We start from the raw sequence: 27405 nt of genomic DNA, 5'->3' as shown, positions 1-27405 counted from the left end.
TTCGGTTCTCACCCCAACCATGGATTGAACCTAAAACCTAGGTATGCTCCCTGACCAGGAATCAAACCTGTAACCTTTTAGTGTATGGGATGATGCTCCAATCAACTAAGCCTCCTGGCCAAGGCTACTTGAGCATCTTTATAACCAGTGTTTTGACCTCTGAATCTAGTAGTTTGTTTGTCTCCCATTTCATTTAGGTTTTTTTCCTATATTTTTATTGATTTCAGAGGGGAAGGACGATGGAGAGAGAGATAGAAACATCAATGATGAGAAAGAATCATTGATCGGTTGTCTCCTGCATGCCCCCCATTGGGGACCGAGCCTGCAACCCAGGCACGTGTTCTGACTAGGAATTGAAACATGACCTCCTGGTTCATAGATTGATGCTCAACCACTGAGCACACCAGCTGGGTTCATTTAGTTTTGTTTTTTTTCTGGAATTTTGTTCTGTTCTTTAATTTGGGACATGTTTCTTTGTCTCCTCATTATGACAGCCTCCTTGTGTTTGTTTCTATGTATTAGGGAGAGTTGCTGCATCTCCCGGGCTTGGTAGAGTGATCTAACGTAGTAAGTATTTTGTAGTGTCCAGTGGCACAACCCTCTTGTTCACCTGAGCAGGGCACTCCAGGTGTGTCCCACCCCATGTAGGCTGTGTACAATCTCCTGTTGTAGGTTAGCCTTGATTGCTGTTGGCACATCAGTGAGAGGGATTTACTCCCAGGCTGTTTGACTATGAGGACTGGCTACAACCACTAACCACCTTGGAAAATCAGCTTTGCAGTATCCCACCCCACAGACCAGGATTTACATCAGCAGGACTCAACCTGAACACTTCCAAGCCCAGCAGAAGTAGCAGCCATTTGTAGATTGCTTTGTAGCTCATGCCGAGTGGCCCTGGGTAGAACATCTGTGGTGGCTGACTTTGGTCTACACTTTCCAGGAAGCCCCAGAGCCAGTACACCTGGTGCCTGCTGAGTCTGCTCCTTGAATGTATTACTTGTGGAGGTGGTTTGGTGGTGCTTCCACATGGTCTGAAGCTGTCTACCAGATTTATATTTATTTATATAGGTCACAGATTTAGTTTTCTAAATTTGTCTGAGTAGGAGAATAATCTGAGAACTTGTTAAAAATATGGAGTTCCAGGCCCCTTTAGTGCGGATTTAGACTCTGGGTTATAATAAGATTCAGGTTTGGGATGGTTTCTGAAAAAATCAGTTCTTTTAAAAATACCTGGGATGATTTTGATGTTCAAGCAATTTTGGGAAATAGGTTTAAGTGATGGGGGGAGGGGGGAGACACTGAAGGTTTTTTCTCTCTTAATTGTAAATTATGTTATTTTCTAAAATGTCTCATTGTTTCAGTAGCTTATTAGAATATAGTTAATCAGAATTTTAATTTATCATACATGTTTGCCAAAGACCAATTAAGTGTTCTTATATTTGAGCTCCGTTAAACAAAGAGAAATGCTCTGTGTATTTGTAGTCCGTATGATATTAAGTCGAATTATGTCTCTTTGGTCAGTTTGCAGTTAACAGATGTGAATGGATGTTGACACTAGATTTCTAACTGCTTTCTCACTGTTTCTCCCACCTTGTTCCTTTTTTATTTTTATCCATGTGTAGCACATTTCTAACATTTACATCATTTATGCAATGTTTTCCAAAATGGAAAACCTCTTCTTACTGATAGTATTTAAACATTTTTAACTATAAAGAAAAAAATTAAAGTTGTCCATGGACTTACCTACTTTCCCAAAAAATCTTCTCTTAATGCTGCAGTATACTAGTATATAATTCAGACACTATGCCTTTATACAAAAATGGAATCACACTATGCCTTCTCTCTTTTTCACTTAATATGGGGAACATATTTTCATGTCAGTGCTTTAAAGATCTACCATATCCATTTTAATGACTGTATGCTATGTATGTATATGTTATAATTTACTTAATCACTACCCTTTTGAGACACTTAACTTGTAATCCATTTTGTTGCTAATGTGTTTTTTCCTTTGGAATAGAGATTTAAATATTAAAAAATAAAACCATAAATGTACTAGGAGAAATATAAACATTTTTATAACCATGGATTAGGGAGAGCTTCTTAAATCATGACAAGAAACCTAGAAATCATAAAGAATATTTTGATCAAACTTGACAGCAGAAAAATTACAACTTTTAAAAAAAGTTTTTTAATTTTTCAATTACAGTTGACATTTAACATTATATTAGTTTCAGGTGTACAGCATGGTGGTGAGATAGTTCTCTAACTTACAAAATGATTCCCCTGACATTTCAAGTACTCACCTGACACTATACATAGTTATTACAATATTATTGACTATATTCACTATGCTGCACTTTACATCTCCATGATTACTTTGTAGCTGCCAATGTGCACTCCTCAATCCTTTCACCTTTCTCACCCAACCCTTCAACCCCACTCCCACCTGGCATCCATCCGTATGTTCTCTGTATCTGTGTTTGTTTCTGGGGTTTTGTTGTTTGTGATGGTGGTTTATTTTGTTTCTTAGATTACACATATAAGTAAAATCATATGGTATTTGTCTTGCTTTACCTGACTTACTTCCCGAACATAATACCCTCTAGGTCCACCATGTTGTTGTTGTAAATGGTAAGATTTCATTCAGAAAAACAGAACTTTCATTTTTTTCTAATGGATCTTTTTCAATGTCTCTCACCATCTCATGCACCTCACCATTTCCTGTCTAGAACACTTCCTCCTCCCCCACATCATTCTTCAACCCCACCAGCCTTTCTACACTAGGATACTTCCTACATTTCCTGTGAGTGATGGCTTCAAAGTCGTACCCTTCTGAAAGTCTCTGCATGGCCCCCTGACCGCTCCACCCTCTCTAGAATATATGCTCCTTCTGAGTGCTCCCATGCATTTCCTCTTTCATAGCACTTATATCACATTGCATCTACTCTTGGTTATTTTCCCTACTGAATATAATTTATAAGAGCATGTACTATATCTATTCTTGCTTTTATTTAACAGTCATATAGAATTTACTCACTCTGTGCTAAGCAATTCTATAGACTATTTATAAATATCAATTTAATCTTCATAACAATCCTATGAGGAATTATGGTTATTAGCATTATATAGATCATGGAGCTGAGGCAGAGAGAGGTTAAGTAACTTGCCCAAGGTCACATAGCTAGTAAATGGCAGAGCTGAGATTTGAACCCCCAAATCCGAGCTCTTAAACACTACAATACACTGATCTTGTTTACCAATGTTCTTCTTGTTTGCCTGAAATATACAAGGTCTACCCAAGAAATTTTTAATAAAAGAAAGAATGACTAAATGAATAAAGATAGTGGAAATAATAAAGGCCTTCATGGAAGCAGTGAGAAGAAAAGATGCAGCCACAGATCGAGACAGAGATTAAGGTTAGGAGTCAGAGAAGTTGAAAGCAATAGTCTGAGGGGTAAGAAAGACAGCAGGAGAAGTTGCAGGTGATGAAAGGCAAGGTAGCGGGGGCAGGGCAGCTCAGAAGGACAAGTGACAAATAGCTCTGCAGTCAACAAAGGAAAAATAGAACCGACCATTTGATTTGACCAGAAGTTGGCCTCTGGGGACCTCAGAACAGTTTCCAAAGAGTGCTGGGGAGAAAAACCAGATTGCATTTGCTTCATGAAGTTGTGGGTTAGATTTTTCTCCCTTCTGAGCCATGAAAGGCAAGATTTGCGAAGGGGTATTCATTAGGTTAAGTAATGTCTTTTTTTTTTCAAGATGTGGTGATTAGGGCTTGCTTGAAGGTAAGAGGCAACAAATCTTCAGAGAATAACTCAAGTCAAACCAGCCCTCACCAAAACAAAAAGTCCTGTATAGTGAAGGACCACATCACAGGCCAACTACATAAAATGTACACATGACCAAAGCATGCTAATGTTTGTTGTGAAGGGAATGAAGGCCAGGAGAACAGTACTTGGTAGATATTTTTTTCTGAGAGATCTCTGGTAACCCTAGACACAAGTTAGAAAGGTCTGGTATGAGGGAGCATGGTGATTTGATTTAGAGGCTACTAATGAAATAAAAGCAGATTAAGAGTGGACACATGAAGAAGAAAATAGAAACTATTTTCAAGAGTTCAAAAAGCATGAGAAAACCAGAAAGAAGACAGGATGGTTAGGAAAGGTCATGGAGCTGCAATGAAAAAAGAATTATATTAACTGGCCAGAGGCCTGGCAGTGAAAATGGGCCTAATATTGAGGATCAGTTGGAAAGAAGATTTGGCTGAGGGAGCCAAACAGTGAGCAATGGCCCAGAGAAGAGTCACTTCAGAAGGGCAAGTGCAGAGATTCTGGAGGGGGCTAGCAGCTCAAGGGCTTGGCCTGTAAAGGCCTACTGAGGCCCAGATCCAAAAGGCCCTGCTTCCACAGAGAAAGGGAGCTAGGCCTACCACCTCTTTGGTAGGGGATAGCAGGCAGGGCTGGGCAGCCTGAGAAAAGGAGCACCCAGGAAGGCAATGAAAGAATGGTAGCCACAGCATATTAAATGATTTCTTTCAACAACTATTTATTGAGCGTGTACCTCATACCAGGTATTGGGTAGAGGCTCTGCCTGTTCTCCAGGAGTTTACATTCCAGTAAAAGAAAGCCAAAGCATAGATTGCTGTATAATACAAAGGCACTGAAGTTCAGTGGCTGAGACAGATGTAGAAAGAGTTCTGGGGGTTTTAGTGTTGATGTGTGCCAAAGAAACACAATACAAAAGTCTGTACATACTCTAGTTAATACAAGGTCTACTTTCCTCCAGGAAGTAAAGAAGAGAGGCTGAAGTCTTGCGTTTTGGTTTAATCTGAATATACCCATAAATCTACCAGATGGTTAGTTTTGGTATGTTGTCCCATTTTCCATTTTACTAGTATAATGAGACAGGTATTTTTCAGACATTATCTTTACATCATTTCAATTCCATTTTAGTATTTGCCAGAAAGGATCAATAACATGTTTGTTAGAAAAAAAATATGTTAAAAGGCATTCACCTGCCTGAAGAGCACATCCTAAGGTCCTATGGAGCCTGCATGCCCTCAACCTCTGGAGCACTGTGTGGCTAAAATCATTGTGTTTCCCTGAAACTGATAAATCAGTTTTGAAAACAGTTTCAATAGTATTTACCTTGGAATGATTTTTAAAATATTTAAATTTTTAACATAACCTCTTTCTGATTATAAAAATAAGGTATACTCATTGTAGAAAAGTTGGGGGAAGTATAAAGATTTTTTGATTTTTTAATGTAATCTTAAAATACTGTTTTGATGTGGGGAATATAATAATCTATATTATATATTATATATAATATATAAATATGTATTTGTTGATAGGTAATGTAACATTATAATTATAATCACCTAGATATATAAAAGCCAAGTGACTGGAATGACCAAAATGACCGGTCGCTATGATGTGCACTGCAGCTGGCCAACTGGCCTGATTTGGAGCAGGGCCAGCAGGCCAACCTCCTGTGGCCCCTCCCCCTGGCCGGCCCGGCCCCCGATCGGCCCCCCCCAACCCCAATTGGCCAGCCAACCTCACGCAGCCCCAGTCAGAGCAGGCCGGCCAGACCCCACCTGTGCACAAATTCGTGCACCAGGCCTCTAGTATATCTATAATAAATTATATTACATATCAATAAATATATAATGTTAATTAAGACCATTATAAACTGATGAACAAAAATAGATACAGAGGCAGAGCAACATCGAAGAGACTGTCAAACTACAGCGGGAAGTCCGGGGAGGGTGGGAGGGGGGGTAAGAGATCAACCGAAGGACTTGTATGCATGCATATAAGCATAACCAATGGACACAAGACACTGGGGGGTGGGGGAGGCCAGGGGAAGGTCAAGGGGAGAAAAAAAGGAGACATATATAATACTCTTTGTAATACTTTAAGCAATAAAACAAAATTTAAATAAATAAATAAATATATAATGTTATGTTACATATCAACACATATATATTTATGTTTATAAATAAATATATGTTTGTTTATATATAAATATACAAATAAGGACAGTGATATGCCCAAGTTCACAAATGTTATTATATATATATATATATATATATATATATATATATATATATACTAGTTACCCAGTGCATGAAATTCGTGTATGGTGGGGGAGGTTCCCTCAGCCCAGCCTACACCCTCTCCAATCAGAGACTCCTTGGGGGATGTCTGACTGCTGGTTTAGGCCCAATCCCTGTGGGACCCCTCAGGGGATTGGGCCTAAACCGGCAGTTGGACATCCTTCTCACAATCTGGGCCCACAAGCTCCTAACCCAGCCGTGGGCAAACTACGGCCTGCGGGCCGGATCTGGCCCATTTGAAATGAATAAAACTAAAAAATGAAAAGACCGTACCCTTTTATGTAATGATGTTTACTTTGAATTTATATTAGTTCACACAAACACTCCATCCATGCTTTTGTTCCGGCCCTCTGGTCCAGTTTAAGAACCCACTGTGGCCCTCGAGTCAAAAAGTTTGCCCACCCCTGTCCTAACCGCTCACCTGCCTCCCTGCTTGATTATCCCTAACTGCCTCTGCTTGCCTGCCTTATTGCCCCTAACCTCTCTGCCTGCCAGCCTGATCGCCCCTAACTGCCTCTGCCTGCCTGCCTGATCACCCCTAACTGCCCTCCCCTGCCGGCCTGATCTCGCCCCCAACTCCCCTCCCTTGCTGGCCTAATCTTGCCCCCAACCACCCTCCCCTGCTGGCCTGATTGCCCCTAACCCCCTGTGGGCCTGATCTCATCCCCAACTGCCCTCCCCTGCCAGCCTGATTGCCCCTAACCTCTCTGCCTGCCTGCCTGATCTCCCCTAATGGCCTCTGTCTCAGCCCCCACCACCATGGCTTTGTCTGGAAGGAAGTCGGACATCCAGAAGATGGCCTGTCTAATTAGCATATTACCCTTTTATTAGTATAGATAGATTATATAGGATAGGATTGCTTAAACCGTGCGGGGGGGGGGGGGGAGGGCCTTTTTCAGCAGCATAGTATTACTTGGAGTTGACTTTAACAAGAAAGTTTGTTTCCAGGTACTAATCTCATCCCCACTTAATGTTAGGCAAAATTACTAGACTGCCCCATGATCTCCACCTCATGGTGTTACATCCTGTATAATCCTCTCTCCTGAGTGTGGGTGAGACCAGTGGCTTGCTTCTAGTCAATAGAATATGGCAAGGGTGATGGCTGGCATTCTCATGATTAAGTCAAATTACATAAACTGGAGCAAGTGAGTGCCCTGATGGCCCTGAAGAAGCAAACAACCTTGCTATGAACAAGCCTATGGAGAGAACCACATGGCAGCAAACTGAAGCTGCAGAACCAAAACTGCAGATATACAGGAGGGTGGCCCTGAGCCAGCAGGCAGCCATAAGAAAGTGAATTCTGCCTGAATGGGCTTGGAAGCGGATTCTTTCCCAATCAAACCTCCAGATGAAAACACAGCCTGTCTGACACCTTGATTGAAGTCTTGTACAACTGAGCAGAGAATCCAGCTACACCATGCCCAGACCCCTGACTCACAGCAACTGTGAGGTAATACATGTGTATGCTGTTTTGAACTGCAGAATTTATGGTACAGTTTTCTATTTACACAGAAATAGAAAACTGACACATCAGCCCTCACCAGTCCTGTAATTTTTAGCACCATAGTCCATGTAGGCACTGCCCTTCTCCAATAATATTTATATGAAAATGGAAATGGGGACTTCTAGTGTCTATTTCCCCATTAATTCCCACTAAGTGAATCCCACCAGACTTGCCTGAAATGCAGCATGCATATTACTATCTATCTCTGGGTGAACTTTTGTTTACACCATTCCTTCCAACCTATAATCCCTCTCTTTCCTCTGTGCCTCATCCCTCTCATCCATGAAACCTTCTGAACTTCTAGATCACTGGACCATTGCTTTCATTGCACTTTTTATTTTCATTAATTATTTGTCCCTGACGCCGGGAGCCAGTCCATGCTTGCTGTTTCAAGGGACCTGGCATATATGGCATACTGTTCTTAATATGTTTGCTCACCTTCTTGGCACTATGTGTTTTAACCAAGGTCTCTGAGAAAGGTTGTTTCCCCAGGTAGGGATTTTCCCCTGAAGTTAGGGAGGGAATAAAACCTCTTAACTAAGTGCCAGGCGGGTAATTAATCACTTTAACTATGAACAATCATGCTTAAACTACATAATCTTTAGTCCCTGGAATGGAGATAAGAAACGCCCTAACCTTTGTAATAGAGATTGATAGGATTGAATCAACTGGTATAAATACAGATGTAACTAGACAGCAAGACACAGAACTTAGGAGACAGGACTTAGAAGACAGGACCAAGAGAGACAGAACCTAGGCACAGAACCTACACAGAACATTCTCTAGAGATAGAAGGACTTCGCTGGAGAGAACATGGCAAAAGATCCTGGACTGAACCTGACTACAGAAATTGCCAAGAGAACCTGACTAGAACCTGGTGACTGAACCTGGCTGGAGAACCTGGACAGAACCTGGCTGGAGAACCTAGCGAGGGAACATGGCTACAGAACCTGGCTGGAGAACCTGGAGAACCTGGAGAACCTAGCAAGAGAACATGGACACAGAACCTGGATCGAGATCCTAAGCAGAACCTCTCTGGAGATCCAAACCAGAACTTGGCTGGAGATCCTGGCTAGAGATCCTGGCTAGGCTGCTGATCAACTGAACACTGTCTCCGTGTCATTCCTTCTTCGCCGACTCCGTCCACACCTTTGGGGACCCCTGGACCTGCTGGGGTTGGACCCCAGCACCCTGATTCATATATTTCCATGTGGCCTTTTCTGAAATCTTATTTTTCTGACATTTATTATTGAATGTGTGCACATATCTATAATATATAATACAAGGAACATAGAAAAGATTACATAAAGAAATGTAGCAATAAAAGTATAAACTCATTGAAATTCAGAATTCCATATCATGCATAGCATCCTGCTAGGAATACACACCTCTGCATTTAAAAATTGTTTTACATGTCTGGCAGGTGTGGCTCTGTGGTTGAGCATCAACCTATGAACCAAGAGGTCATGGTTCAATTCTTGGTCAGGGCACATGCCTGGGTTGCAGGCTCGATGCCCAGTGTGGGGCATGCAAGAGGCAGATGATTGTTGATTCTCTCTCATTATTGATGTTTCTATTTATCTCTCTCCTTCTCCATTCCTCTCTAAACTAAATAAAAAAATATTTTTTAAAAAAATCGTGTTACAGCCCTGGCTGATTTTGCTCAGTGGTTAGAGTGTTGGCCTGTGGACCAAAGGGCCTCAGGTTCGATTCCCAGTCAAGGGCAGGTCAAAGGCGTGTACCTTGGTTGCAGGTTTGTCCCAGGTCAATGTGTCTGTCTCACATCAATGTGTTGTTTTTTTCCCCTCCCTCTCTTCCCCTCCTCCCTCCCTTCTTCTCTCTCTCTAAAGATCAATGGAAAAAATATCCTCAGATGAGGACTTTTTAAAAATCGTGTTACATAAAATAGCCAAAGGTGATTGGCCACTTATTGAGCTTTTCCTTGGAGTCAGACCTGAGAACATCCCTCATCCCTTTACTGAAAAATGTCATCTACTATAATCATTTCAAGCATTAAGTGAGACTAACACGGGTGCCTGGTACTTATTCAGTGATGGCGAACCCATGACACGCGTGTCAGAGGTGACACGTGAACTCATTTTTTTGGTTGATTTTTCTTTGTTAAATGGCATTTAAATATATAAAATAAATATCAAAAATATACATCTTTGTTTTACTATGGTTGCAAATATCAAAAAATTTCTATATGTGACAGGGCACCAGAGTTAAGTTAGGGTTTTTCAAATGCTGACACGCTGAGCTCAAAAGGTTCGCCATCACTGTTATAAATGCTCAATAAATGTGAGTTGAATGAGAATCTTGGTTGGCTAACCTCCCATGTGCAAAGGCTGTACAGATACAAGAGTGGGTGGATTTATCCCTAGCCGGCCAATACCTCAAAGAGATCGCCTTGAAGAAGCTTGTGCACACTAAAGACCAGTTTAGGTAACTGTGTTTAAGTTTTAGTTTCCTTTCCAAAGTAGATATATGTGGAATGCAAGGCCAGCAACCAACTTATACTTATCAAGAGTAGGGAGGGAGCTAAAGGAATGCGAGTAGGTCTTGCCAGGAATGAAGTTTGCTGTTTCTAAAATGTTTTGGTCTTAGCTAGTAGCAGGATTGATCGATTGAAGTTAAAAAGCATTTTCTGTGCAGCCAATCTAAGCATCTGCTTCTGTACTTTTGTACAACTGTTGCTCAAATTCACTCTTCCTTTGGAATGAATCATCGTCTTTGAAGAGCAAGAGAAAATCCATCCAACCCCCGGAGTATCCTAACACCTCCTAAGGCCTTTAGAGGAGGGTCCTTAACATTTCTCCTTACACCCTCCCTGGGTTCAAACTTCAACTCCCAGGGTTCGCCCAAATCCCTCCCTTTGCTGTCATCTAATGAATATGCAAATAAACATAATTGGCAGCCAATGGCGTAGGTTCTGGTCACATGGTGCCGGTGGTAGGTGAGCGAACAGAAGTTGTGTGTCCGTGAACATAGATAGCTCTCAGTCTGAGGCGAGCGCTTGAGTGAGCGTGGACGGATGCTTGGGCAGTAGTGCCTGTGGCAGCGGCGGCAGCAGTAGTGGTGGCAGAAGAGAGGAAGGGGGAGGGCCCCGAGGGCTATACACGCTAACACTTTCAAGTTCCCTTGGAGGGAAAGGAGGTGGGGCTGCAGAAAGAGGAGGCCAGGGGCAGTTTCATCTGTCCAGTCCTGTCTCCCTCTCTCCTCTGGCTCTCAGCGCCCTGGCTCTGCGGGAGTTGAGGGTTCGGGTGGCAGTACGCAGCAGTGAGGCCAAGAGGGCCAGGAGAGCAGGGAACAGAGCCAGGGGTGAGGAGGAAGATGCCCATCCTGCTGTTCCTTATAGACACGTCCGCCTCTATGAACCAGCGCACTGACTTGGGCACCTCCTATTTGGACATTGCCAAAGGTGCTGTGGAGTTATTTTTGAAGGTAAAGGGAAGGGAGGGGAGAGATGGGAAGATCTCTCGTGGGGGTGGGGGTGGGGTGGATTTAGGTGATTCTGTAACGTCTGTGTTGTCCTTTCCTCCCTCCTTCCCTTCGCGGGCCCCCTCTGTCATCCCTCTCCCGCAGCTGCGCGCCCGGGACCCAGCCAGCCGCGGAGACAGGTACATGCTGGTCACCTACGACGAACCCCCGTACTGCATCAAGGTAAAGGGGCCATCGAGAGGGTGCGGCGACCAGGAATGGGAACCAGTGGGCTGGGGCAGCTTCCCTTCCTTGCCCCCGCCAGAGCAGTCCTGCGTCGCTGGAGGGACATGGGGGTAGGGGGTGGGGGGGGAGGCGCAGAAGGCTGGCTGAGCGGTGCTGTCGGTGGTTTCGGAGCCTCTTTGGCGCCCGGGGTCAGGGGAGGGGTAGCTCTGGAGAGAAACCACAGGAAAGCCTGACCGGTGGCGGCGGCGACCGCAGTGGCCACGGAAGATGGCGGACATTTTGCTTTTGTATGAGCCAGAGAGGGAGACTGTGGGCGCTGCTGAGATGGAAAGGAGGGAGAGGAGGGAGGGGAAGAGACCCGCCCCTTCGGGGTGCACCCCGCGCGGCTGTGGCCGAGGGGAAGGGTGAGCCTGCGACTCCGCCCCAGGTGCTCTGGCCCGCGCGGGCTTCCCTGAAGCCCGGGCTCCACCTCTGGCCCCTCCTTCCTCCGCCCCTCCTGATCCAGGCTGCTTCCCCTCTCCCCCCTCCCTCCGCTGCTTCTTCTCCGCTCCCCCGCCCCCCCCCCCCCCCCCCCCCCCGCCTCCCCGCTTTCCTCCTACTCCCTCCGCCCCCTTCCTGCCGAGAGCGTGGCAGCGCCTGCCAGGGGCCTTCGAAGATTAGACTACTGCTTTTGCACTTCTGTGGTCTTCAACCCACCCCGCCCAATGGAAAATCTGTCCTCTGAGCAAGCCTCTCAACCCCTAGACTCGAGAAACTCTTTTCTTTTCGTTTCTTCTTCCGAATTGTTCGGTTACCTTAGCTACTGTTAGTGTTCCATTTGAGACTAGCCCCGATAGGGTGGGGCGGGGAGATGCCCTGTCGGAACCCACAGGATGCAGAGCTTTTTAGGGACCTAGCCTACCTATCTACATCATGTTAGGTTTGTGTTAGCCTTGGAGGGATTTGTCCAGTGAAAAAGGAAGGAAAGAGAGGACTCGACTAAGCGCAGTTATAATAGTAAAACTGGATGATTTGATCCAAAGGATTCTGACCTACAGGAGAAAAGTAGGAAGGACTTCACCTCCATGGGGTAGTTAATATATGTTACTAATGGAGAGGAGATAAAGAATCGCTTTGCCTGCAGTGACCCAAAGAAATAGAACTCAGACTATTAAATCAACCTGCGTAAGAGTCCTGTTTGCATATTGAACCTTAAAAAAAACAAAACGCATTACTGTAATCCTTGAAGTCTTTTGCTTAGACGTCCTCGTTTTCTTAGAATTATCTTAATAGTGTTGGGGAGGTGCCATTAGGATGTGTTGTAATTCGTTTCAGTTAAGTATGATATTTATAAGAATGGAAACTCCCAAACTGAATAGTTGATCAAGGAAAGTGTTCCTTCAGAAAGAAAACCAAAGGGGGAAAAATAATAGACAAAAAGGGAGGCTTTAACTTTGTAATTCTTAGTTCCCAATAACAGTTTGATTAGTAGGTTCCCTTTAAAAACTTCTGGTTTTGGTACTTTCTTTTTGGTTTTGGTTTTATCTATTTAGAAAAATGGAGCAAGTAGACATCCTTCCAAATGCCATAATCTTTTAAAAAATGTCTTTTCCAAAAGGGTGTGACCATTTCTTCCACTTAGAAGAGCAGATGTTTGTACATCCTAAGTCTGAAGGTCCACACCCCTTGAGTTCTAATACAGATAAGAACCCACCATTTACAGTGTGGCCACTTAGCAATGTGCCTTTTCTTTTCTTTAAAGGAACCACTTATTCAGCATTTTTTCTAAATGCCAAGACACATAATTTTAAAAGGGGTTTGAACAAACACAAACTCATAGATACAGACACCAGAAATTTTTAAAAAATAAAAATGGGTTTTGACCCATAAAACTTTCATGGCAATATTTACAGAATTTTTGGAAAGGAAAAAGAAAGTTTCACTACCACTCCCCTTAACAACCATCATCACATCTTTTTACCTAGAATTGTAATCACAGTGTACATACTACTTTGTGCTCTGCTTTTTCCACCTATAATGTCCCATGAATTTTTCTGGGCTGCCACATAATCTTCATACTTAAAATTTTTAGTGGCTGTGTAATTTATCCATGGTATTTTAGAGGCTCAAGATAGTTCTGTGAACAGAGGGGGGAAAGTTGAATATTGTCTTTAGTGGAAATGTCATCTGATAGCTCTTATCCTGCCATCTTACATACTTCATTTTTTCCTAAAGTAAAAAACAACATTCTTCCCATTTGAGTTTGATCTTTTTTCCTTATGTAGGCCAAGTATGGAAAGATACTTTCTGTAATACCTTTCATTACCAATCATAAATTATTTTGTTTTTAGTTTTTATGTTTTTCCAAGGTTATTCAGGTTTTTCATTTTAATCTTATATGATAATTACATGTTCTAGGAAATGGTTAATGATCTTAATGATGTTCTTGTCATGTTGCTACCTATACCTGAATTACTAATGTTATGCCATCGCTTGGGAGCATTTTTTTTTCTGAGTCTCTTTCAACCACTCCCTCCTGCTTACCCCCAACCCTCCTCTCAGCATGTGGTAACTATTTGTTCTTTTGCTGTTAGGATCTAGCCATTTTGGAAGGTCTGAAATTTTAGAACAGCTGGGGGATTTTTCTTAAAAGTTAGTCTAGTCTTTCATTTGCTCATAGCTAGGAGCCATAAATGTCTGTTTTCTGTCACACTGATTATCAAATAGTTTTTTCTTTGATTGTCAGCAGACATCTTAGTTCCTCAGGTCCTTTCAGCAAAGTGATGTTAAGGTTTGATTTGTAGCTTATTTTTAAGCAGAATAATGTGAAACGTATTTTTCAATTTCTCTATGGTTGGAGGGCAATTGTTTTGATCTCTTCTCAAAATAACTGCTTATTTTGGGGGTCTTGGTTATATTCAACTGTAAACACTGCAAAATGAAAGGGTTTTTTTCCTACTAGACGATTCAATTCTGTTGGTGTTGCTACAAGCATAAGTTGTGCATTTAGTTGGGAGGTTTTTTCCCTAATAGGCATGGAACTATTCCCAGTATATCCACTTACAAGCTCTGACAATAAATCTTGTTGTGAAAAGTTACTGTGACTGGAACTTTTCACTAATGTATACTGTTAAGTATGTGAATATAGTATTTCACCTAGGACTTAGTAACTTCTTGCTGCACACCCCTTAGGACATGGATATGTGCTCTTTTAAAATTAGTCATACCTGTTACTTGCAGTCAGCTTTGGATGGATGGAATTAAGTTAGATTGGGGGACCATATAAAAATCATATGAAATTTAAGCATTTGTGCTACATCTGTTTGAAGTGTTGCTTTGCAGACAAGTTTTATACACACAGTGTCACAAATGTTAACACTACATTTATATAATGGTATCTTTAATGTGTGCTAGGATGAGACTAATATTTTAAAATTTCCAGTGTATCCTTATAAGACTAAAACATGGTTTTTAAAAGTGGGGTTTTGGTATAATAGTTAATAGTTTTTGTCAGTGGTTCTGCTGTCTTCTCATATGTTTTGTTCTGCTATGAATCAAACTTTCTTTTTATTCACTGAATAGCAGAGATAAACTTGTCACTACCACTGACTTTGGGTAAATTAAGGGCATCAAGAAGAAAGTGAACCATCACCCCAATAAGTTCAATAAAAAAAATAAAAAGAATCAAAATAGTTTGATGTTTGCAGTTAGTTTCTTAAAATTAATTTTGATTGGAAGAAATGCTATTTAAACATAAAAGCAAGTCACCTTTCTAGAAATAGCGAAACACATGTATAAATAGTGGACAGAAGGATTTTTTTAAAAAAATAGGAAGACTTGTTTCAAAAAAACATCCTAAGTCTGTAATTTGAAAACACAGAGCATTTGAAAAAGTGAAAATTTCCCTTAAGTTTTGCTTTTTCAAGTCCTTTAGCTTTGCTTACTGTTATCTGCATGCCTTTGTCAACATGTATCAGTAAAAAGTAGCATTCTGGCTTATAGATTTAGGAGGTAAACATTTTTTTATGATCTCGGTTCCTAACATTTATTGGTATTTTAACTAAAATATAACATTTTCATATGCCCTTGAGTATATTTTATGGGTGTTATTTGGAAAAGGAGCTGCTTTTAGGGGAGTCTTTAATTGTGGTTGGAAGCCAAAAAAGTGCTTTTGGGTGAAACAGTAGCAATATGGCCTGTGAAAGCAGCCTGAGAGAATGGAAGGGGCATTTAAAACTTAAAATGCCACAAAGGCAGTGCATTGACTTTTATGATGAATTGTTTCTTTTGTGATCTTGCTTCCTTTTCACCTTCCTCATTGGCCATTTGAAGCATATGGTGATAGTTATTTTGAAATAATAAAAGAGGATATAAACCATCAACAAAATTAAAAGGCCATCTACTGAATGGGAGGAAATATTTACAAGTCATATATCTGATAAGGGATTAATATCCAAAATATACAAAGAGCTCATACAACTCAATCAATAGCAAAAAATTGGATAAAATAAATGGGCAAAGGATCTGAATAGACATTTTTTAAAGAGGACATACAGATGCCCAACAGGTACATGAAAAGATGCTCAATATCATTAGTCATTAGGGTTAAAAATCAAAACCACAATGAGGTATCACCTCACACCTGTTAGAATGGCTATCATAAGAAAGACAAGAGATGTGTTGGCTAGGCTGTCAAGATAAGACACCTTTGTGCACGGTTGGTGGGAATGTAAATTGGTTCAGCCACTGCGGAAAAAAAACATATGGAGGTTCCTAGAAAATTAAAAATAGAACTACACACACACACACACACACACACACACACACACACACACGCAAATAGAACTACAATGCAACCCAGCATTTCTACTGGGTATTTATCTGAAGAAAATGAAAACACAAACTTGAGATGTATATGTACCCCCTTGTTCACTACAGCATTAAGATATGGCAACAATCTAAGTGTCCACTGATGGATAAATTGATAAAGAAAATATGATTATACTGAAGTTCCTCAATGTTTATGCCACTAAATTGATAATTCTTAAAATACAATAAGGTAAAATAGAAAGTCTACTAAAATCTTTAAGTAGCCTTCCATTACATTTCAGAATAAAAACCCAACTCCTTAACCTGGCCTCTAAAGCCTTCATGATCTTTTATCATACTTTTTCAATAGTATCTCCCCACTTTCTTCTCTTCTGGACCTCAGGTGCCAACCATGATAAGAAATTATGCCATCAACTCACTCTGCCTCTTCCTTCTGTGCCATTGCATGTGTTTTTCCCTCTGCTTGGGACACACTATTTGGCCTGACGTGCCTCAATTCTTCATTCTACATTCTCAAAAGTCATCCTGCTCTGCCCTACCCCTACTCCAAACAGTGTAAGAACTCACATTGTGATTTCTTAACACTTTGTCCAGTCCTTAACTATAGCAGTTAACATGTTATATGGTGATAGTGTTCATGTATCCCTAATATGAGCTCTTTAAGTGCACACATTTGCACTTCTCTATATTTGACCCCATGTACCTAAGGAATGTCTAGATTTTAATGGGTACTCAATAAATTGGAGGGGGGGGGGAGTGATTTCATGAAATACATGAGTGTGAAAGCTACCCAGTCCTTCCCTCCCATTTTCACTACTCTTCTCCAGAGGGTGATCCCCATAACAATTTGATATGTTTAATATTTATTACAGCCAACATTTTCATTTAGATTCAGGTTTTATAATATAATAGAATCGTATTTTTACAAGAGCAGTGTATGTGTGTTCCCTTTCTTTTGTTTATTGAAGTATAATTAATATACAGTAAAATACATCAATCTTAAAGACTTGATGCATTTTTATATCTTTGTACATTCATGTAAATAAGATGCAGAACATTTCCATCTATATAATAAAAGCCTAAGCGACCGATATGGCAGAATGACCAGAACAACTGGTCACTATGATGTGCACTGACCACCAGGGGACAGATGCTCAACCCAGGAGCTGTCCCCTGGTGGTCAGTGCGCTTCCACAGGGGGAGCACTGCTCAGCCCGAGGCCGGGCTCACTGCTGGTGAGCACAATGGGAGCCTCTCCCACCTTTCGCAGCAGTGCTAAGGAGCAGCTAGCCGAGCAGTAAGGAGCAGTGAGCATGTGGGTGGTAAGGAGTGAGGGGTCCCGAACTGCAAGAGAGATGTCCGACTGCTGGCTTAGGTTCGATCCCTGGCAGATGGATATTCCCCCGAAAGGGTCCCAGACTGTTAGAGGGTGAAGGCCAGGCTGAAGGACCTTCCTATCCTCTCCAGTGCACAAATTTCATGCACTGAGCCTCTAGTTAATCTATAAAATGCCTCTTGCTTCTTTGGGCAATCCCTTTCTATCCTACTGATAACTGTTGGTCTGATGGTTATCAGCAGTGTAGCCATATGATCAAAATGGTGTTTCTGGTAGATAAGTCTAACAGTGGTTGTACAGCATTCTAAATACTCACTTAGCATATGTTTATTGAGCACACTTTCTGGACCACACTTTACCAGAGGGGCTTAATGTGATACCCGGAAAGACCTGGCCCAAGGGGGAAATCAGAATAATAAAATAGTCCTACTCATCAAGGGTTTTGAATATAGTCATTGAAGAAAGGTGGCCAGATGTGGATTAAAGATTGCAGAAGTGACTGTGTGATTTTTTTGTTACTGTAATGGCTCCCATTTAAGGAATAATATTGGTGTTTAATTCTGAGGCTGAGTGAAAGTAGAGATGTGCTGATGAATAGCATGTATAGGAGGTAGAACTATTTTATGCCCTAGTTTTGGTTCCTCCTAGAACCCATCTTATAATTAAAGGTGTTATTTAGCTTTTACCAATATGATTTGATTTATAGCTATACTTCCTTGTAATAATGAACAATAATATAATAGCTTTCTAATGATGATAGTAGCTGACACTTATTGAGTAATACTTATGCACAGGGCAGTGTGCCAATGAATATGAAGTGCATATTTCATTTATCTTCTCAACAATCCTACGTTATAAGTACTATTATTATCCCCATTTAACAGATAAGGAAACCTGGGCCCAGAGAGGTTAAGTAACACAGCTGAATAGTAACCCAGGTCTGTCTCTATTCCAGAGTCTTAAGTAATGAGCTACTACCAATCATGGTACAACATTCCTTTTAATAACTTCTCACTGGTATTTTCTCATTATGATATATGCCCTGGAGGCATGTCTTTAAGAATTGTCTTGCTGTTGTTCATAGTTGCTTTTGATATAACAGTGTTTGGTATTATAGCAAGCACTCAATGAATAAAATTTATTACCCCAATATTACCATTTTTATTATTTCTCTAACTACTTAGGTGAATATTATAGTGCATTTGTTAAACACTTTGGCCTTTGATGTTTCACAGTTATGCCCCTACTTAGGGACAGATGTGGAATTGTTGGAACTCTTAGTTGATGGAACTTGAGATAGTATGTATATCTTTGGGGTGGAGTTTGAGGAGTGGTGACCTTAAATGAATAGACCTATAGCAGTGATGGCAAACCTATGACACACGTGTCAGAGGTGACACGCGAACTCATTTTTTTGGTTGATTTTTCTTTGTTAAATGGCATTTAAATATAAAAAATAAATATCAAAAATATAAATCTTTGTTTTACTATGGTTTCAAATATCAAGAAATTTCTATATGTGACACGGCACCAGAGTTAAGTTAGGGTTTTTCAAAATGCTGACATGCAGAGCTCAAAAGGTTTGCCATCACTGACCTATAAGAAAGATGGTGGGAAGCCTGAAAAAGCAACAAGATAATCCTTCGCTATCACAGTGGCCTCCGGAAACTGATTTGCCACCTTCACTTTCTCAATCTCTTGATAAATATTTTTCTTGTAGGGAAAAGAAATTCAATGTACTCCACAGTATCCATTTAGCTTATCTTAATCCACAATCTGTAGGGGAAACAGAAGTGATTTTGTGAAAACCCTGAATGCACCATACCACCTTTGTGGAGTTTTATGTATCAGCTTGTGCTTCACCTAATGGTGCAGTCTTCATTGCATCCAGATCTCCCATTCTCCTCAAGCCACTCCCCTGCCATAGTCAGATAGCTTTTATTTTTCTTTCTGCTTAGTTAGGTTGGTAAGGGGTAGATTTCAGAGAAAGAATGGAGATACTGCCTAATCAGCCACTGAGGGCTTAACCAGAAGACTTTTGTGCTGATGTGCCAGATGTTGTAGAAAAAGTAGAGTTATGCATCTCAAACTATATTCACCTGATTAGATTATTTTTTAATGGCTATTACTCTTTCATTATTTATACCCTGCCCTGAAGTTCGAGTAGTTCAGTAAACTTAGTACCAAGAGCCAAACTCTGAACTTGAATGCTATTGAACAAAAGAAGACTTGAAACATTTATGTGTGTGAAAGTAAGTAACAGTACTAGTGAGAAAAGTAAATATGGTTTATTAAGGTCTCTGGATTTATTATATAGCTCCTTGGGCCAATTTACTAATGTTTATTCCCTTTGCCCTTGACTACACTTGAAACTGTTAATACTCCTTCCTTCCTTCCAGAAACTTATCACCTCCTCTATTCTGTTTCTCCGCCCCTCTTTCTGATAAATCTTTCCCCTATCTTCCTAATTCTTTCCCTTGTGGAATGTATCCTGCCTCATTCATGTTTCATATAGTCCTTCTACATCAAGCATGTAAAACTCGCGGCCCGTGGGCCACATGCAGCCCACAACGAATATTTTTGCAGTCCAGCCAATATAACGGTATGTAAGAAACATTTTAATAAAAATTTTGTAACTTAATTTTTACAATATCCTGTTATACATAATTATTAGTAATGAACTACAACATTTGCTAATGACTGATCACTATAATCGTGTTGCATTAATTTCCCTTACACACCTTATGCACAGCTGCACCATTTCTCTCCACTAATACTAGCAGCGAATATTTTAGCAACTGATTGCCACATCATTAGTCTTGGACTGACTTGTTTGGTGTGCGCAAGAGAACAAGAAAAATAGGTTTATTTGCATTATGCTTATTAATTTGTGTAGTTATTCACTGTCTGGTAAGTAAATGTTCAAGAAAAATATTAATTTTTATTAAAATGTTCTATTATTTTATGTTAATGATTACTCATTTATGTCAGCCCTTTGTATTCAGCAGGTCTCTATGGAAATAAACCTACGTTTCTATGAAAATTGAAGCTTTTGTTTTTTTGTGGCCCACATAAACTTAAACTTTGTTTATTTGGCCCATGTTAGCCTTTAGGTTTGACATGCTTGTTCTACACTCTCCATCTTAAGTTTCTCACCCAGGCATCTCTAGCTGACTACAAAACATCTACACCTGGCTATCTATCTTGCCATCAGCTCATACAAAGTTAACACGTCAAGACCTCTTATGGCTCTAAAGCCTATCCCCTCTTCTATATTCCCCATCTTTTAGTCACCCATAGATCCTGTCCTTGCATCTTATTCGAAGGCCCATCTGTCATCTCTTTGAAATATCTTTTACATATATATGTTTCTTCAACTCAATTTCTGAGGCTATCACTTGAGTCTGGGTCCTGACCTTTTATGCTTTGACTACTATATCAATCTTCTATGTGCCTCTCCCAAGTACCTCCCAAATTCCTACACTCTACCCACACCAACTGTTAACGTTATTAAAAAGCTAGTTTTATCAAATCACAACCCCCCTCCCAAGCCATAGAAAACTGCCTATGCCTATGAATGCCATTCTGAGCTCTCTGGGATCTGCTCCATATCCTATATAATAAAAGCCTAATATGCAAATTGTCCCCTTGATGCAAATTGTTCAACCACTCATTATGATGTGCAATGACCACCAGGTGGTGGCACAGAACATGGCAGGCGTTGGTGACGTGGCACTGGCAGCGGGCAGCAGTGGAGGTGCTGCCAGCTCCAATGGGCCCTGACAAGAGCGGGACATGGTGGGATGGTGGAGCAGGTGAGCAGATTGCCCCGCAGATGACAACCAGCAGTGGTAGTGGGGGGCAGGGCCGCCACCCAGCTCCCAGGCACTAGGGATCCTGGCGGGGGCCCAATGACTCAGGCGGAAGGGGGTGCGTCTGGGGGCCCAGGTGCTGCCCATGGCCCAGAAGTCAGATGGAGCCTGCCCTTCCACACCAGACGCTCTAGCTTTGATCACCAGTCAGGCCTAAGGACCACACCTATGCACGAATTTCATACACTGGGCCTCTAGTGTCTATATAAACTTATTTACCATAATTTTTTCAAAGAATCCCTGTGATTCAGCCAAACCTGTCTTTCCCACCCTGTGAATTTGTCTCTTCATTCCTGAAGCCAGCCTTTAGAACATCAATTAATAAAAGGAAGAGAAAATACACAGCCAGGAGAGCTGGAGGCCTGGGGGAGGAGAACTTGCAAACTGAAAGCATTCCACTAAGGGTGTGACTTGAGGGGGAGATGCTATTTTAATGATTAGGAGTTGCTAAAGGAAGAGGAAGGGAGCTGGTTATGACCTTTAGCGGTTGATTAGCCAGAACTAGACCAAGACATTTTGATTTACATTGGCCTGAAGTTGCCTCGAGGCACTGCTGTTTAATCAGAAGCCCCAATCTCTCTTTGCAGTGTCTCTGCAGAAGGAAACCCACATAACTAGACAGTAGTAATAGGATTCTAGGGAGAATATCTAGGCTTTAATACAGACATGGCATTAGAAAGTTGGGAGTCCCTCTTGTTTTTTTTGTTTTGTTTTGGTAGGAGTCCCTCTTTTTTATTTCTTGTAGGACAGCAGTTCTCAACCTGTGGGGGTCGAACAACCCTTTCACAGGGGTCGCCTAAATACATCCTGCATATCAGATATTTACATTACGATTCATAACAGTAGCAAAATTACAGTTATGAAGTAGGAACGAAAATAATTTTATGGTTGGGGGTCACCACAACATGAGGAACTGTATTAAAGGGTCACGGCATTAGGAAGGTTGAGAACCACTGTTGTAGGAGAATGTTAAAGATATGAGGAACAAAGCTCTCCATTTTTCTTTGTAATCCTCACCTGAGGATATTTTTTCTTTCTTTCTTTCTTTTTTTTTTGAGGATATATTTTCCATTGCTTTTCAGAGAGAGTGGGAGGGAGGGAGAGAAAGAGAAAAACATAGATGTGAGAGAGACACATGGACTGGTTGCCTTCTGCACTTACCCCAGTGGGGTGCGGGGGAGGGGGAGCAGGGAGAGAAATACAAACCAGGTACTAGCCCTTGATGAGAATCAAACTGCTCCCCCCTGCCCCACCCTTCAGTGCTCAGAATGAAGCTCTAACCCAAGCATGTCAAATTCAAAGGCTAACACTGGCCAAATAAACAAGGTTTAAGTTTATGTGGGCCACAAATAACAAACGCTTCAATTTTCATAGAAACGTAGGTTAATTTCCATAGAGACCTGCTGAATACAAAGGGCTGACATAAATGAATAATCATTAACATTAAAATAATAGAACATTTTAATAAAAATTAATAATTTTCTTGAACATTTACTTACCAGACACTGAATAACTATATGAAGTAATAAGTGTAATGCAAATAAACCTATTTTTCTTGTTCTCCAAAAGCGAAATATTTCCTGTTGCGCACACCAAACAAATCAGTCCAAGACTAATGATGTGGCAATCAGTTGCTAAAATATTCGCTGCTAGTATTAGTGGAGAGAAATGGTGCGGCTGTGCGTAAGGTGTGTAAGGGAAATTAATGCAACACGATTATAGTGATCAGTCATTAGCGAGCATTGTAATTCATTACTAATAATTATGTATAACAGGATATTGTAAAAATTAAGTCACAAAACTTGTATTAAACGTTTCTTACATACCGTTATATTGGCTGGGCTGCAAAAATATTCATTGTGGGCCGCATGCGGCCCGTGGTCCACAAGTTTGACATGCTTGCTCTAACTCCTTGCAACAACGGCCAGGGCCATTTTTCTTTTTTCTTTTTTTTTTTTTTAGTAGTGTGTGTTTACCACCCCAAGTCAAGTTTCGTTCCATTACCATTTATCCATTTTTTCTTAAAAATTACATATGTGTATAGACATTGTAAACTCCATTTCACGGTGATGCTTCTGAACTATATGTTAGAAGTTCTGTTTAAGCCTAGGTATTTTTTAGAAAAATCAGATTTTTAAAAAGTGATCATAGTACAGCCTATCTGGTAGATCATACCATCCATTATCATGTAAATCTGACAAGTTCTATTGCATTAGCAGCTCTCTAAAGAGTGCTTGGGCTTTCGAGGCAAGAGACCAAGGTTTTTAGCCACAATCTGCTACTGATTAGATAGATGCATGATCCAGAGCAATTTCACTTCACCTTATTTTAGATGACAGTTTTCTTATCTGTGAAATGAAGGGATTGGACTAGATTACTAACACTTCCTTCCAAAAATGTACTAGAGCAGTGTTTCTCAACCTGTGGGTCGCGACCCCTTTGGGGGTGGAACGACACTTTCACAGGGGTTGCATAAGACCATCGGAAAACACATATATAATTACATATTATTTTGTGATTAATCACTATTCTTTAATTATGTTCAATCTGTAACAATGAAAATACATCCTGCATAGCAGATATTTACATTATGATTCATAACAGTAGCAAAATTACATTTATGAAGTAGCAACGAAAATAATTTTATGGTTGGGGGTCACCACAACATGAGGAACTGTATTAAAGGGTCATGGCATTAGGAAGGTTGAGAACCACTGTACTAGAGAGAATTGTATAACTGAAAAGCAGGAAGTTGAATAATTGAGGCATTGGAATTTAGGGGGATTTCAAAATTGCTTTAAATTTTAGAAAACAATTCCTACATGCTTAATGTACTGTATCTCACACTGGTTAAATCAGTAAATGTCACTTCATCTTATTGGTGTTCTTTATTTTTGCTGCTAACAGTTTAATATTCAGGACAGAGTCTGGCAATGATTACCTCTGAACGGTAGAACTGAGAGTTTTGTGAAGAGACGGGCTAGCTTTGTATATCAGTTGGGATTTTTAACAATGATTCTGATATAAAAAACAGTCCATAAACTTTTTTGAGAATTATTTTAAAAAATTAGTCAGGAGGAAAGAGATGTTATCTAATCTTTAGAAAGTAATGAGTGGCCTTTCTGCTATTTCTTCTGTTTAGCTCTTTCTGCAGTGCTTGAGTGGCTTAGTGTCACTCCCATCTTTGTGTATTTTTCCAAGATCACCTTTTAAAATTTTAATTTTTTGTATGTCTTCATAAAAATGTCTCACCAGAGCCCCAACATCTGAATAATTCAATACGTGATCTGCACAATATCATTTTTTTCTGATAACAGATAATTGGTCAGTAGCTACCATTGAAATGGTCTGAAAGTGAGACAAGAAACGACATTTTAATCTGAACGAGTTTGGCAACTTCTTTGCAACTCTAAGGTATTTTTCCTTCAGTAACAGTGCAATTGATTCCAGAAGAAAGCAGAATAGTTTCTGAAATTCAGTTTCTACATGTTAGCATCCTCTGGTGAAGATCAAATTTCTTTTGATCTTGTCATGCTTTCAAGTGGACTCAGAGAGGTGTGTTATTTCATAATCTTATCCTAATTCCCTGTGGTAAGAATTGAAAATTCATAAATGCATTTTGCAGATATTTTAGACTAATCCTTATGATTATTTATCCACTCAAAAATCATTCTAGGTATTTTAAAAAGACAGGTAACACAAAATGGTGAACTTAGTGTTAGTAGAATCAAATTGTGAATTTTTTATTTGCCCTGTTTATTTTTTAGATTTTATTTTTCAATTACAGTTGACATACAATATTATATTAGTTTCAGATTGCCCAGTTTATTTTAAAATATGTGGTCATGAAAGTCTTTGACCATCTGCCAAATAAAAACAATTCTGCAGGCCACAGAGTGTCAAATAAGTTTTTGCAATATAGTAGGGAGTAAATTTCTTAAGAACTTTTTTAAAAGTAGAAGATTCAAGTAAGCTAGAATTATTTTATGTAATTTTGACTGGAAGTATTTCCTGAAGTATGTTCATGAAAATTGGTGGATTGAACCAAAGAATAATACCAATCAAGAGTTCTCAGGGAGAGATTTGATGCAATCAAATTAAATGGACTTTGAGTATTTTCGCAAGTTTAGGACACTAAAAATTGCCCCTGGGAAAGTAATTTTGAAAAAAAGAAATCCAAGAGAACTAGATTTTTTTGAGAACCAGATTTTTAAAGACAATTAATTTTATAAGAAAAAGCTATATTAGTATGAATAAAACAATAATAGAATGCCTCCTTTGACCCTAGGAGTGTATCAGTACCTGAGTCAAGTGAGAAAAACACAAAAAAGGTGAAATCAGACCAAATTAATAGAGTATTAAGGAAAAATTACATCAAGTAGGGTCAGAAAATGTAATTCGAGAAAAGAGTTTGAAAAGGAGATACAAGAAGCTAGACAATTCCATTCTTTTAATGATATGGCATCTTCCTAATGTGCACTTCACAATTTTAAAAACTTCCTTTATAGGTGTGCTAGCTGTAAACAATTTTAAAAGACTTTTGAACATTTTAAAGTGATTCAACTCTCACAGTGTTTTGTTTACCTAAGGGGACAAGTAAACCTTGCCTTATATCTGTTAGAATTGGGGTCCATTTGAATTGTGAAAAGGAAATTCTTCAAGTTCAAAAGTTTTAACTCACACAGATATTCCATATAAAGGCAAGGGGAAAGCTATTTGTCTCTTCAGGATACAGAGTTGATTGGAAAAGCAGGGCTTCTTATTTTTCATCTCATTCTGTTTCACTGGTTGGTTTACCAACAAAAGAGCAGTCTGTGATGACAACGATGATACAGTGTTAAGCTGGAGAAGAAAGTAAGTTGGTTGAAAAATGCTGTTGAGGTTGATTTTTCAAATTGTCTGGGTCATTGCAGAACGTATTTCCTCCAACCTTGTAGAGAGCAGATGGAAAAAGAAAAATAGTTTATCTTTCAACAAGAGAAATGCTGGCCCTACTAAATTTAGACTCTTTGGCTTTAACTTGTGACATCTGGGAAAATACTCAAATCCGTTAATCATCTAGTTTGTAACCACCTAGAAGAAGAGCTCAAAGTCCAGGATGGCCCTCTGTATGGGATAACAAAGGGCAAATATTATCAGGCTGATTTCATTTCCTTTGGGTCAAACAGAAGGAGCAACATGTATTGTCTCTAAGACTCCAGCAAGGCTTTTTATTCAGAGCTTGCTAACAAGCTAGGGAGACTTGGACTGAACTGAAACTACTGTCCAAAAAGACTTTGGGGTGTGTGTGCCCCAAATGGGTCAGTGCACTGGCTCTGCACCAAGTCAAAGGGACATAGTAAGTGGTACCTTGCAGTGAGAGGTTCTCTCACTGCTGTGGGAGAGAGCCTGGCTTGTGACCATCTATAATATAGAAGGATTATTTTTGCTCTTTGAAAACATTCACTGCCATTCTCTTTCAATAGCTATCATCCTAAAGAATTTTAATTATTTGATTAATTTCTGATTTACAAACAGCCAATTTACATAGTTTCTAAAGGGGCATTTCTCTAGTGGAAAGTTAGTTTTTAGTGGAGGAAAGGGTTCTTCTATTTAAAAAAAATAAAAAGAAATATCAATAAATTAATCAGAGAAATGGTCTAGCCCAGTGGTCGGCAAACTCATTAGTCAACAGAGCCAAATATCAACAGTACAACGATTGAAATTTCTTTTGAGAACCAAATTTTTTAAACTTAAACTATGTAGGTAGGTACAATGTTATTAACAATTAGGGTACTCCTAAGGCTTAGGAAGAGCCACACTCAAGGGGCCAAAGAGCCGCATGTGGCTCGCAAGCCGCAGTTTGCCGACCACGGGTCTAGCCAAAATGGGATAAAGTTCAGGAAGGACAAGTAATGGGATGTTGAGGTTTGGGGGACCAACTAAATGACAATCCCACCTTTCCCTCCTTCATTGAAACCAATGGGGAAATATGTCACAGGAGCCAGCCAGAGTTCTAAATAACAATTTTATTCCTTTTAAAAGCTACACTGGAGGTTATAGACTAGATATATATTCTCAAAAGCTTTCAAATAGTTCACATATTGACAGACCT

At 40.2% G+C, this 27405-nt stretch overlaps 1 protein-coding gene across 9 annotated transcripts in view; it reads left to right on the top strand.

The window, feature by feature from the left end:
• Positions 1-10601: 10601 nt before the first annotated feature.
• The window catches only part of LOC132225091 (integrator complex subunit 6-like), a 69635-nt gene continuing 52831 nt past the window's right edge, over positions 10602-27405 (top strand). For 3 of the 9 annotated variants that reach the window (XM_059680306.1, XM_059680308.1, XM_059680309.1), the window contains exons 1-2: positions 10604-11072; positions 11214-11291. In XM_059680306.1, coding sequence (XP_059536289.1) covers positions 10962-11072; positions 11214-11291 — 189 coding nt within the window. In that variant the 5' untranslated portion in view covers positions 10604-10961. Of the gene's footprint in view, positions 11292-27405 lie in introns of all 9 variants that reach the window. The other 6 variants (XM_059680310.1, XM_059680307.1, XM_059680305.1 and 3 more) reach the window with 4 other exon arrangements.

Source organism: Myotis daubentonii, chromosome X (genome assembly GCF_963259705.1).
Source record: "Myotis daubentonii chromosome X, mMyoDau2.1, whole genome shotgun sequence".
NCBI lineage: Eukaryota > Metazoa > Chordata > Mammalia > Chiroptera > Vespertilionidae > Myotis > Myotis daubentonii.
The sequence above is the reverse complement of the archived record's forward strand: the minus strand, read 5'-3'. Positions and strand labels throughout refer to the sequence as shown.